This window comes from Molothrus aeneus, chromosome 22 (assembly GCF_037042795.1).
Source record: "Molothrus aeneus isolate 106 chromosome 22, BPBGC_Maene_1.0, whole genome shotgun sequence".
Classification (NCBI taxonomy): Eukaryota; Metazoa; Chordata; class Aves; order Passeriformes; family Icteridae; genus Molothrus; species Molothrus aeneus.
In genome coordinates, this window is record NC_089667.1 from 1,964,442 (window position 1) to 1,978,212 (window position 13,771).

Sequence of the window (13,771 nt, forward strand, 5' to 3'; positions counted from 1 at the left end):
CGCTGCCGGGACCGGGACCGGATCGCGGCCCCGAGCGGGCCCGGGGCCGGGGATGGCGGTGCCCTTCGTGGAGGACTGGGACCTGGTGCAGACGCTGGGCGAAGGCGCCTACGGGGAGTGAGTGCGGCGGGGCCGGGGGGCGCGGGGTTGCTGCCGGCCGGGTCCGCCCCTTGCACGCCCCTGCCCTGCCCCTTGTGCGGCCGCTGTCCCTTTGCCCCCGTGTGCCACTTGCGCACCTCCTGTTTGTCCCTGCGTGGTTCTGCGCGGCCCTGCGTGCCCGCTGTTTGCTCCTCTCTTGGCCATCACATGCCGTGTGTCCGCCCACAGCTCGCCCAGTCCGCGCTGCTCGCCCATCACATGCCCACTGTGTGCCCGCTCCGGTTGTGGCACGTCCTCTGTGTGCCCACTGCTCGCCCATCACACTCCCTTGCACCCCTGTGTGCCCATCGTGCACCTCCTCGTGCCTGCATTCCCTGCCTGTTCCTGCCCTCTCCCTGTCTCCAGGGGCACCATTTGCTGCCCATTCCCTGCCCGTTCCTTGCCTCCAGTGGCAATATTCCCTGCCTGCTGCCATCTTCAGAGGCAGAATTTTCTTCCCATTCCCTGCCTGCTGCCTGTCACTGGGGGAAGCATTCCCATGCCCACTCCCATACCCATTCCCTGTTCCGTGCCCACCGCAGGGTGCAGCTGGCCGTGAACCGCCGCACCGAGGAGGCCGTGGCCGTGAAAATCGTGGACATGAAGCGCGCGGCCGAGTGCCCGGAGAACATCAAGAAGGAAATCTGCATCAACAAGATGCTGAGCCACGAGAACGTCGTCCGGTTCTACGGACACCGGCGGGAGGGGGCCACGCAGTACCTGTTCCTGGAGTACTGCCGCGGCGGGGAGCTCTTCGACCGCATCGGTGCGGCATGGGCTACCCGGGGATGTAGGGGCAGCGGGGCATCCTAAATTGTCATCCCCACACCGCTGAGGACTGCTCTTCTCCTCTTCTTCCCCACGTGCAGAGCCGGATGTCGGGATGCCAGAGCCGGAGGCGCAGCGGTTCTTCCAGCAGCTGATTGCCGGCGTGGTGAGTGCTCAGCAGCGGCAATGCCGCGGGTGCCAGCGGTGATTCCTGCCCGGCACTGACCCTCTGACCCTTGCCGTGATTCCCACATGGCACTGACCTTTGCCGTGATTCCCACATGGCACTGACCTTTGCCATGATTCCCACATGGCACTGACCCTTGCCGTGATTCCCACATGGCACTGACCTTTGCCATGATTCATACACGGTGCTGAGTCTTGCCATGATTCCCACACCATGCTGACCCCTGACCCTTGCCATGATTCCTACATGGTGCTGATACTTGCCTTGATTCCCACGTGGCACTGACTCCCTGACCCTTGCCGTGATTCCCACATGGCACTGACCCTTGCCATGATTCCCATATGGCACTGACCCTTGCAATGATTCCCACATGGCACTGACCTTTGCCATGATTCCCATATGGCACTGACCTTTGCCATGATTCCCACATGGCACTGAACCTTGCCATGATTCCCACATGGCACTGACCCTTGCCTGTGATTCCTACATGGCACTGATCCTTGCCGTGATTCCCACATGGCACTGACCTTTGCCATGATTCCCATATGGCACTGACCTTTGCCATGATTCCCACATGGCACTGATCCTTGCCTGTGATTCCCACATGGCACTGATCCTTGCCGTGATTCCCACATGGCACTGAGCCTTGCCATGATTCCCACATGGCACTGACCCTTGCCATGATTCATACACGGTGCTGACTCTTGCCATGATTCCCACACCATGCTGACCCCTGACCCTTGCCGTGATTCCCACATGGTGCTGACCCCTGACCCTTGCCGTGATTCCCACTCAGCCCTGACCCTCCCCTGCTCCTCAGGTGTACCTGCACAGCATCGGCATCACCCACCGGGACCTGAAGCCGGAGAACCTCCTGCTGGACGAGCGAGGTGGGGGCAGGCGTGTCCCTCTCCGACCTCCATGAAGTTTTCATTTCTTAATTTGTGTTTTTTTATTTGTGTGTTCAATTTAAAGCTTTAATTTAAATGCTTATATTTTGCATTTGATTTTTTAATGTAAGGGTCTAATTTTATTCTGAATTAAATTTTCCTTTACATTTTTAATTCAAATTTTTTTAACTTTTTTTTAGCTTAATTTCTTAATTTAAGCTTTTATTTGAATTTGCATTTTGATTTGAATTTCTTCTTTTAATTTTATTTGTATTTTAATTCAAATTTTCAGGTCAACTTTTAAACCTAGAACTTTAGAATCTTAAGTTTAAATTCTAGTTTGAATTTCTTTTAATTTTATTGGTATTTTAATTCAAATTTTAAGTCAACTTTTAAACTTAGAACTTTAAAATCTTAACTTGAATTTTCATTTTAAGCTTACTTTCAATTCAAATTTTTAAACAAATTTTGAGTTTGAATTAATAAATAAAACTTTTACTTACGTTTTGATTTCTATTTCAATTTGAACTTGCATTTTTCATTAATTTTATTGCGGGGGTGGGTTAATTCTGACTTTTGATTTAAAGTTGTAACTCGGCTTTGCTTCTGTTTGGGCCCAGACAACCTGAAGATCTCAGATTTCGGGCTGGCCACGGTGTTCCGGCACAACGGGCGGGAGCGGCTGCTGAACAAGATGTGCGGGACCCTGCCCTACGTGGCCCCCGAGCTGCTGCGGCGCCCCGAGTTCCGCGCAGAGCCCGTCGACGTCTGGGCCTGCGGCGTGGTGCTGACAGCCATGCTGGCCGGAGGTGGGGATGGATGGAGGGATGGATGGATGGATGGATGGATGGATGGATGGATGGAATTCACAAAGGGTGATGCGCTGGTGGCCGGAGGTGGGAATGGATGGATTCACAGGGGGTGATGTGCTGGTAGCCGGAGGTGGGAATGCTGGGATGGATGGATGGAATTCACAGAGGGTGACCTGGTGCTGACAGCCATGCTGGCCGGAGGTGGGGATGGGTGGATGGATGGAGGGATGGATGGAGGGATGGATGGATGGATGGAATTCACAAAGGGTGATGCGCTGGTGGCCGGAGGTGGGAATGGATGGATTCACAGGGGGTGATGTGCTGGTAGCCGGAGGTGGGAATGGATGGATGGATGGATGGAATTCACAGAGGGTGACCTGGTGCTGACAGCCATGCTGGATGGGAGCTGGGAATGTTGGGATGCATGGAATTCACAGAGGGTGCTGACAGCCATGCTGGCCGGAGGTGGGGATGGGTGGAATTCACAGAGGGTGATGTGCTGATGGCCATGCTGGCCAGAGGTGAGGGTGCTGGGATTTATAGAATTCACAGAGGATGATAAGCTGATGGCCAGAGGTGGGAATGTTGGGATGGATGGATGGAATTCACAGGGGGTGATGTGCTGACAGCCATGGTGGCTGGAGGTTGGAATGTTGGGATGGATGGAATTCACAGACAGTGATACATGGCCTGTGGAGGCTGGAACACTGGAATATCTCTAGGAATGAATGGAATGCATGTGACGTGTTCAGGGGATGTGGGGGACATGCAGGAGTGGTGCAGAGGACATGGGGGAGTGTTTGTGGAATGTGCATGGATGTATGTGTGGAATGCAGAAGGGGTGCACGGGTGAAGTGTGTGAGGGAGTGCACCAGGGATGTATGGGATGGGGAAGGGGTGCACATGAGATGGGAGGGATGTGTGAAACAGAGATGGAGTGTGTGGGATCCATAAGGGAGATAGGACATGCATGGAGGGGGATGCCTGGAATATCCATAGGGTTGCATGGAAGGAATAGAAGGCTGCAGAAGGGGAATGTATGTGATGTGTAGTGGGGGGTGTATGAGAGGCAGAGGGGAGGTATGGGAGGCATAGGAGGAGTTTGGGATGCATAGAGAGGTATGGGATGTGTGTGAGAAACCATGGGATGCACAGGGAGGTTTGGGATGCATGGGGAGCACACAGGATCCATGGCAGGGCAGGGTCACCTGGCACACCACGTCCCCACAGTGCCACGTGTGTGCCCAGGGGATTGTGGCACTGGGGGTGACAGCAGTGGGATCTCCTGGCAGAGCTGCCTTGGGACCAGCCCAGTGACAGCTGCCAGGAATACAGTGACTGGAAGGAGAAGAAAACCTACCTCCCACCTTGGAAGAAGATTGATTCCGCTCCCTTGGGTAAGCACCTGGCACCCAGCAGCTCCCTAAATATACACACAAATATATTGCTATATATACACACAAACACATACATATCCACACACACACCATATTGTGTTCCACCCCCTCGTCTCCCCCAGCACTGCTGCACAAGATCCTCACGGAGAGCCCGACGGCGAGGATCACCATTCCTGACATCCAGAAGGACCGGTGGTACAGCAGACCCCTCAAAAAGGGTAAGGGGCTGCGGGGGAGTGCGCTGCTGCCCCCGGATTTGGGGGTTACTTGGTGTCCTGTCCCTTTGCAGATGTCAAGCGGGCTCGGCTCTCCTCGGGGGGAGTCACTGACTCCCCTGGAGGCTTCTCCAAGCACATCCGATCCGATACAGACTTCTCACCCGTGAAGGGAGCACTGGGGTGAGCCTCTGCTTCCCTCCACACGGGTTTGCAATTCCTTGCACGCCTCGGGGCTTTCCTGGCATTTTCTCCAGGAGGTGGTCGGGTGGAAACCCCGCACAACCCCTGCGATCGTCCCAGATCCTGCAAAATCCCATGCAGTTCCCACATCGGGCTCTCTCCAGCTCTCCTAACCCTTGTGTCCCCCCTTGCCTTGCAGTGAGGACAAGGCAAGCTATTCCACGTCACAGCCGGAGCCCGGCACGGGCGGGCTGCCCTGGGAGAGTGGCACGGGAAGCATCGACCAGCTGGTGCAGGGCTTCAGCTTCTCGCAGCCCGCCTGCCCCGAGCACATGCTGGTCAACAGCCAACTCCTGGGCACCCCAGGCTCCTCCCAGGTCAGGGGCTGCGGGGGGCACCTGGCACCACTTGGAATATCAGGGTGCTGCCTCGCGGTGCTTGGGATGCGGCTGGGCGAGGTTGATCCTCTTGGGATTTCACCTCGCGGCGTTTGGGGCGCAGCTCGGCATCAACAACGGTGTCAGGGTGCACCTTGCAATGGCTGGGGGCTGCTCTGTGCTGCTTGGGGTGCAGCTTTGCCTGCTGGGGAATATTGGAGGTGTAATTTTTTGTTATTTATCACCTCAGGTGCGAGTCTGCAGGATTTGGGGCAAGGCTTTTCAGTATTTTCAGTATCAGGGTGACACTGCCATGGCCTTGAGGTGCAAGTTTGCAGGATTTGGGGCACAGCTTTTCAGTATTTTCAGTATCAGGGTGACACTTTGCCATGGCCTTGGTGTGTTTGGGGGCAGCTTCACATCTGAATTACCACACTGGGGTCCAACGTTGCATTGTATAAACTGGGGTGCAACTTTGCATCCCATGTATGACAATGAGGAGCAGCTTTGCCAAATTTATAACATCAGGGAGCAGCTTGGCAGTGTGGGGGGTGTGGCTGGGTGAGGTTCATCATCTTGGGGCGCAACTCTGCAGCATTTGGGGGGCAGAGTCTCATCCAGTTTACAACATCAGGATCCAGTGCTGCACCTTTTATACTACTGGGGTGCAGCTTTGCCTTAGATATGTAAGATTAAGAAGCAACTTCTGTTGTATTTATAATATCAGGGAGCAACTGTTGGGGCTGTGGCTGTTGAATATTTACCACCTGAGGGTGTCAGGTGAAGGATTTGGGGTGCAAATTTGCAGTACTTTTATTGTCTGTTACTTTGCCAGAGACTTGAGGGGCAGTTTCACATCTGATTTACAGCACTGGGGTGCAACATTGTGCTGTGTAAAATATTGGGGTGCAACTTTGCATCATAAATACCACATTAAAGAGCAACTTTGCTGTAATGGAATATCAGGGAGCAGCTTGACAAGGCTGGGATGCAACTGTGAGTTTTATCATCTTGAGGTGCCACCTCCCAAGATTTGGGGTGCAAATGTGCATCATTTATGGCATCAGGGTGCACTTAGTGTTCTGTGGTGTTTGGGGAGCAACTTTGCATCTGATTTACAGTATCAGGGAGCAGCTTGGCAGCATTGGGGTGCTGCTGGGCAAGGTTTGTCATCCTGGGGTGCAGCCTAGTGGTATTTGGGGCACGATTTTGCAGCATTTTGAGTAATAAAACGCAACTTTCCAGTTCCAGGGTACAGCATTTGGGAGGCAGCTTCACATCCAACTTACAATATCAGGATCCATCATTGCACTATTTATACCATTGGGGCGCAACTTTGCATCCTATGTGTGTCTAAAGAGCATTTTATTATACCAGGGGCTGACTTTGCAATGTTTGGGATGTGGCTGTGCAGCGTTTCTGCTCTTTGGGACGTGGCTGTGCAGCGTTTCTGCTCTTTGGGATGTGGCTGTGCAGCGTTTCTGCTCTTTGGGATGCGGTTGTTGGCTTGTGCCATCAGGGGGTGCAGCTTTCCAACATTTCCTCACCGAAAGCCAGGATGTGTCAGAGCTGGGGCTGGAACCTGGTGGGATTTGGGACCGTTTGGCGGGGTTGATGACCCCTGGAATGTTTTTTTGGGGCGGCAGAGCCCGTGGCAGCGGCTGGTGAAGCGGATGACGCGGTTCTTCACCAAGCTGGACGCCGACGGCTCCTACCGCGCGCTGAAGGAGGTGTGTGAGAAGATGGGCTATGGCTGGAAGATGAGCTGCACCAACCAGGTGGGGGTCAGGGGATGGAACTGGGGCTGGCACCCCCTGTGCTGGGTCATCAGGGAGTCATTCAAGGCATTCCCCCCCCTTTGCAGGTCACCATTTCGACCACAGACAGGAGGAACAACAAACTCATCTTCAAGGTGAACCTGGTGGAGATGGAGAGCAAGATTTTGGTGGATTTTCGCCTCTCCAAGGTGTGTGGGGGGTCAGAGTGGGTGGTGGGAGCTTTTGGCAGGTGCAGGGTGGGGAAGGACCACGTAAAGTGGGTGCAGGGTGGGGGTGACCACGGGAGGTGGGTGCCAGGGGAGGGAGGGGTGTAGGGGATGTCAGCCCCTGTCTCTCCCCACGCAGGGCGATGGCCTGGAGTTCAAGAGGCATTTCCTGAAGATCAAGGCCAAGCTCAGCGACATTGTCAGCACCCAGAAGGTCTGGCTGCCTGGCACCTGAGCCCTCACACCCCTTCTCTGCCTCTTCCTTCTCTTCCTCCACCTCCTCCTCCTCTTCTTCTTCCTGGCTGCACTCTGGCAGCAGCACCCAAATACTGTGAAGGTGTCTGGCCACCTGTTTTAGGTTTTGAAGGTTCAATAAAGCCCTGGGGGACACGAGGCAAGGCTGGTTGCTGCAAGGGGGAGTTGCACGGGGTTGTTCACTCTGAAAACCTGCTGATGGCGCATCTTTCCTCATCCGGGGTAAATCCCACTGCGGGATCTCTGCCGAGCCCTAAACTCGCCCCAAGGGCTGGGAGCTGACACACTCCCCCCCCCCGCCCCCATTCCTGCCCTGTCTCAGGGCAGTGGCTGCCCTCATTTTCCAACCCCTCTAATTGCTTTTCGGAAGGACTAACGAGCCCGAGAGCTGCCAGGGGTTGTTAGCGCTGGAGCGAGAGAGGAGAGCCAGGGATTAACCCCATCCCCCCCAAAAAGAGCATCCCCCCAAAAAAAAACCCACCCCAGGGTACAAACCCTGAGATATCACCACAATTCCTCCCTAAAACTGCATCAGTGTTTAATCATTGGGCTAAAAAAAAAATGCATTTTTTACTTGTTTACCCCTTCTTAAATTATTATTTTTTTTAATATCCCTTTCCCCAGCCTTTTTGTTTCCCTGGTGGGAACCCCCCTTGGGCAAAGCAATTAGCGGCGATTTTTTAATTGCATATTTATATTGCAGCTGGGGAGTGAGACCCCGGCAGCGGGCGAGGGGAAGGCAGGAAGACGCCGCGCTCCGACCTTGTTTGCTTTTCAGCTGGGATTAAGCACTTTTAATTGTCCCAGAGATCACAGATTGCGGCCAGGGGGGATAATTAGGCTGAATACAAGGTTTTCTGGTTCATTCCCCCCAGGAATTTATATTTCTAAGGGCATGAAAAAGAAAATCTTTGGGAATGCCTCGGGAAGGGAGGGTTGTGGAGGGGTATGAGGCTGGACACAACTCGTTGCCTGAGTAGGTCTTGCTGTCAAAACAAATTAATTTTTCACCTGTTACCTGCTGTAAATGGGATATTTTGGGGGGTCACGAGCACATCCCCTCCTCCCCAGGATGCTTCAGGGGAGGCTGGACGCTGCCTCTGCTCCACCGCGGTCTCGTGCATTAACCAAGCTCCATTCCCATGGGAATCACTTTCAACCCCAATTTTTAGGCTCCTTTTGGATTTTTAACTCCGTGGAGAGGATTATTTTCCTCTTTCGGGGTCTGTGGGGGAAACTCGAGGGGGATGAAAGGTTTGTGTTGCTCTGTGGCCGGGCGGGGGGGGCTGTGCTGAAAGCGCCCTTTGTGCGGCCCCGCCGGGGACCCGGCGCGCTCGGAGGCACCGGAGCGTGGCAAATCCCAAAACCAACAGCACGGCCGGGGCGGGCTGGGGGCTGCTGCCCCCTCCTCATCCCAAATTCATGGCTCTCCAGTGGGCACAGGGGGTTCTGCCAGCCCTCAGCTCCTGGCAGCATCCTGGGAGCGGAGTTTGGGATGCGGAGTTGGGGATGTGGTGCTGGATGCAGGATGGAGGGTTCAGGGTTCAGGGATGGGATGTAGGATTTAGGACATGGAGGATTTAGGATCTAGGCGTTGGTTGTGGGACAGAATTTGGGATTCAAATGTGGTACATAGGGTTTGGGATGGAGGTTTAGGGTGTAGGTGCAGGATGTGAAATGGAATTTATGATGCAGATATGGGACTCAGGATTTAGGCTGTGGATGCAGGATTTAGGATGTAGATTCAGGATGCAGGGTAGAGTGTTTAGGATTTAGGACACAGATGGAGAATGGGGGTTGGAGGATTTAGGATCTAGGTGTTAGTTGTGGGACAGAATTTGGGATTCAAATATGGGACGTAGGATTTAGGATGTAGACACAGGATGGGGAGTTTAGGATGTAGATGCAGGATGTGAAATGGAATTTGTGATGCAGATATGGGACTTAGAATTTAGGCTGTGGATGCAGAATTTAGGATGTAGATTCAGGATGCAGAATAGAATAGGATTTAGACATGGGACGCAGCAGAGGATTTAGGATGTAGATGGTGTTGTAGGAATTAGGACACAGGTACAGCTTTCAGGCTTCAGATATGGAACACAAGATTTAGGATGTAGATGTGGGACATCGGATTTAGGACATAGATACAGGATCTGGGACAGACCCCAAGAGAACTTGGGATGCAGATATGGAACACAGAATTTAGGATGAAGATGCAAGACACAGGATGGAGGATCCAGGATGCAATTGTGGGATAGAAGACTGAGGATGTAGATGTGGGATAGAGCACTTAGGAGGTATGTGGAGACTTGGGATTCCAGATGTAGATATGGAGGATTTAGGATGCAGATATGGAACACAGGATTTAGGACATACATGGAGGATGGTGGTTGGATGATTTAGGATTTAGATGGGGACACAGGATTTAGTATGTAGGTGCAGGATGCAGGACAGAAAACTTGGGATGCGAAAGTGGGACATAGGATTTGAGATGTAGGATTTAGGATGCAGGACTTAAAAATAGAGATGTGGGATATAGGATTTAGGATGGTGGATGGAGGATTCACAATGTAGGTGCAGAATGCAGGATGGAGATCTTAGAATGCAGATGTGGGACATAGAACTGGGGATGTAAATGCAGGATAGAGGATTGAGGATGCAGCTGGGGGACAGAGGATGCAGGACACAGAATGGAGAAGCCAGGATGCAGGTCTGGAATGGAATATTTGAAATGTAAATGGGGACATGGGATTTAGAATATAAACACAGGATTAAGGATTTAGGATGCAGGTGTAGGACATAAGATTCAGGACATAGATGCAGGATGGGGGATCGAGGATTTAGGATGTAGATGCAGAACACAGGATGGAGGATTCAGGATGCAGATGGGACACACAGGACTTGGGATGCAGATACAGGGTGCCAGATGTAGGGCACAGAAGAGAGACTGTAGGAGCCTTTAGGATGTGGGATGCAGGATTCAGGATGCAGACAGGAATTTAGGAAACAGGATTTAGGGTGTAGACGCAGGTTCCCAGATGCAGGATGGAGCATTTAGGAGGCAGATGCAGCTTTCCAGTCACAGAACATGTGACATGGATGCAGGACACAGGAGAGGGGCTGCAGATGTGGGATGCAGGACGTGGGACATAGGATAAAAGGGCAGATGCAGAATATGGGGTACAGAAGTAGAATTTGGGATGCAGAGGTGGGAGATAGAACAGGTGGTGAGGGACATGGAATATAAGATACAGATGAAGGATGTACAGGGCATGGGTTGCAGAAGTAGAATTTCGGATGCAGAGGTGGGACACAGGACGCAGGAGATGGGATGTGGATGCAGGACATGGAATGCAGGAGTGGGATTTAGGGTGCAGATATGGGATGGAGGTGCAGCACAAGGGATGTTCCAGCACAGAGCACCAGAGCTCAGCCCCAGCTCTGCACAGGGACTTTGCAGCACCCCTGGAGATGGGGAGTGCGTGCAACGAGCCGGGAAATGCAAACTTCCAAGGAAAAAATTATCTCTTTCCAAGCCCATTCAGACATTTTGCAGCTCGTCCCCCATCTGGGAGGCAGATCCTGGCCTTTGGCCACATCTGTCTGCCAGATGTGCTGGGGAGGGGAACAGAGCCCCTGTGGATGGGAAAGCTCCCCACTCCCTGTGGGCAGGCCAGGTTGGGAATGCAGCTCTACCATATCACACCTGCTCTGGAGAAAGGCTGCATGGAACCAGGAGCAGTGGGAAGGAAGGACTGGATGGGACCAATCCAGCCTCAAAAACGGCTTTCATTCAATTCAGCTTTTATCCTGTGGCTGGGCGAGGTGACAATGAGACACAGCCAGGGTGCAGCTATAGGGCCACGGCCCAGTATGGCCCAGTGTGCCCCAGTAAGGACCCTGAGCTAAACTTACCCAGGGCCCTGGGCGGGGTGGGAGCTTCTGGTGAGGCCATACTGGACCTTACAGAGGTTGTTGGTGCCCTCAGGATCCAGGCAGCAGGATGGGGATGTGGGAGATGTGGGATGCAGGGGGTGGGAATGTGTGGAATGCAAACACAGAGTTTGGGGTGTAGGTGCAGGACAAGGTGCAGGTGTAGGGGGGGGCTGGATGCAGGTGCAGATGGAGGATGTGGGATGGAGGTTGCACATGCTGGACACGGTGCAGATGCAGCATCTGGGATGTTGATTTGGCATGCAAGGATCAGGATGCAGAGTGCAGGATGCAAGAAGTGGGGCGCATAGGGCAGGATGTGAGATGAGAAGTTCAGATGCAGGGTGTGGAATGCAGGGCACAGGGTACAGATACAGGATTTGGGATGCAGGATGCAGCTGCAGGGTGTGAGAAGTGGGGTGCATGGTGCAGGGTGAGGGATGCAGAGTGCAGATGCAGGACATGGAGTGCAGGGCTGAGAGTGCAGATGAAGGATTTGGGATGCAGGAGGCAGCCACAGGATGCTGATCCAGGGAATGGGTGTGGGATGCAAAAGCAGGATGCAGTTGGAGGGTGCAGCTCTAGGATAGAAGGAATGGAATGCAGAATCCAGAGTGCAGGATGTAGATGCTGGATTCAGGATGGAGATGTGGGGTACCAATGAACCTCCAGGATGGTGATGCACCACCTCAAGCAGAGAAGAATGGTGGAAGCATTTCCCATCTGATTATTAGGGCAAATGAGAGAATTTCCCAATAACATCAACTTTTTGGGGACTAGAAATCCAGTAGGATTCCAGAAGATTTTTATTTTCTGAACTGCCCCCATCAGCTCAGTGTCTCCAGGACAGAAACATTTATTTAGAGAAAAAACTCCTAAAGCTGGAGCAATTCCATCTGAAGACACCCAAATCCAGCATTTCCCTCCTCTCTCCTTAGCATTTCCCACCGTGGAGGTGCCTGAGGGGCTGCATTTGTTGGATTTTTAACTCAGGAGATGTTTTAGCTCTTACAAAAGCATCGCAGCAGCCTCGGGAATGCCGCCACATTAATAAAAGCAAAAATGCAGGGGAGTCTGTTAAGGAAACTCCTGCAAAAATCCCTTCCAGAAACATTGTGGGCAACATTAGCTCTTGGTTTGAGCTTTTTTCCCCTGTTTTATTTCATTGGGAAAATGAGTTTTGGAGGTCATCACGTGCCCAGAGGATGGTGCAAGGTGGGTTTTTGCAGCAGGTTTGGCCCCCAGATCCTCCTGTCAGTATCAGAGAGGGGTTTTGTGGGGAAAAAACTGGAATTTACAGCTCAAAATTAGAATTTTCAGGTTAAAACCAATAACAATCACCCTGAATTGAGGATTGGCACTGTGGATGCAGCCTGGCAGTGGTGCCAGGGACACGGGTGAGGCCCCAGCAGTGCCTCTTGCCTGGCAGGCAGGAGAGGGAGAAAAATGCTTTAAAAAGGTAAAAAAAAAAGCTCCAAAGCAGAAGGCTGAGGTCATTTTCTTGGCGAGGAAGTCGGCTCCTTCCAAATGCCTCCGGGTCGGGTTTAATATCAGCAGAAACATTCTTGGGCAGGGTGGGGAGAAAGTGCTGCTCTCACCATCGAAAGCAGAACCCTCAAACCCCCAAATGCCCTAGGAAAAAAACCCCAAACATCCTAAAACCCCCAAAATCAGTTCCCCAACCCCCAGACTGCTTATTTGGAACCTCTAGGTGTGGAGTAAATGAGTATTGGGGTGGGAGAGGTGGGAAAACAGCTCATGGAGGAGGGAAAATCCCCCCTTGGAGCAGAGAACTGAATCTTTAAAGTGGGTTTTGAGCATCATCTGGCCACTGCTGGGATTTTTGGTATCTGTAAAGGAGGAAAGTGAGGGGGTCTGGCAGGGAAAATGCCATTTTTCCCATTGTCCTGGAGAGTTTTATCATCACTTCAATCCCTCCTTGATTTAGCATCATCTTGGCGGGCTCAGCACCCAGCAACACCCCCTGGGGCCAAGGGACCTGCGTGCGAGGAACATCCTGCTGGAAAATACATCAAAAAGGAGGGGGAAAATGAAATGGATTTCATCTGCTCTGCTCTGCTCTCAGGGCTGCCTGAGAAGCTCAGGGGCTGCCAGTGCCTTGTGCGAGCCCTCGGCCGCCCTGCGGAGCTGTTGTGGCTTTTCCAGGGATTTTACACATTAGGAGGGGGTGGTTTGACCGTGTTTGTTTTGCTAAACCTCACCAAAACCCAAACCAGAGCTCAGAGGGAGGCGGGAGATGCAGGGAAAGGTTATTAAAAAATAGGGGCAAAACAAAAAACAGGAGGTGAAGTGGGGGAATGAGTTTGGGATTGCAGCAGAGCAGGGATGTGGCAGTGGGAGAGAGGCAGTGGGTGGCAGAGATGTTGCACTGGCAGGGATGTGGCATTGGCAGGGATGCTGCACCTTGCTGGGGATGTGCATCCCACCAAAATCAAGATGGGAAAAAAATTCCCCAGGAGAATTGGGAGGATAAGAAGCATCAGGAGGCCTCTGATCCCACTGGGAGGGAGGCTGTGAGGCGATGCTCTGGCGTGGAAGGGTATTTTCCTTGCTTGCACATTCCTCCCATCAGCACCAGGAGCAATCCCAGGTCGGCCGGATCTCCTCATGG

The 13,771-nt window shown here is 52.8% G+C and overlaps 1 protein-coding gene across 2 annotated transcripts; it reads left to right on the forward strand.

The window, feature by feature from the left end:
* Nucleotides 1-52: 52 nt before the first annotated feature.
* Nucleotides 53-7,344, forward strand: CHEK1 (checkpoint kinase 1). Of its 2 annotated transcripts, XM_066564466.1 has the most exons (12): nt 53-117; nt 681-904; nt 1,008-1,072; nt 1,914-1,983; nt 2,604-2,792; nt 4,088-4,192; nt 4,315-4,410; nt 4,482-4,590; nt 4,790-4,967; nt 6,614-6,745; nt 6,832-6,933; nt 7,091-7,344. In XM_066564466.1, the coding sequence occupies exons 1-12, from the start codon at nt 53-55 to the stop codon at nt 7,184-7,186; spliced, it is 1,431 nt and encodes a 476-aa protein (XP_066420563.1). In that variant the 3' UTR covers nt 7,187-7,344. The 2 variants fall into 2 exon arrangements, with proteins under 2 accessions (XP_066420563.1, XP_066420564.1); XM_066564467.1 differs by lacking the exon at nt 6,832-6,933.
* The last annotated feature ends 6,427 nt before the right edge of the window (nt 7,345-13,771 follow it).

Coding starts and splice junctions, on each gene's coding strand:
- CHEK1 (XM_066564466.1), top strand. CDS start 53: ATGGCGGTGCCCTTCGTGGAGGACTGGGACCTGGTGCAGACGCTGGGC. Junction 905..1,007: donor GGAGCTCTTCGACCGCATCG/GTGCGGCATGGG, acceptor CCCCACGTGCAG/AGCCGGATGTCGGGATGCCA. Junction 6,934..7,090: donor TGGATTTTCGCCTCTCCAAG/GTGTGTGGGGGG, acceptor CTCCCCACGCAG/GGCGATGGCCTGGAGTTCAA.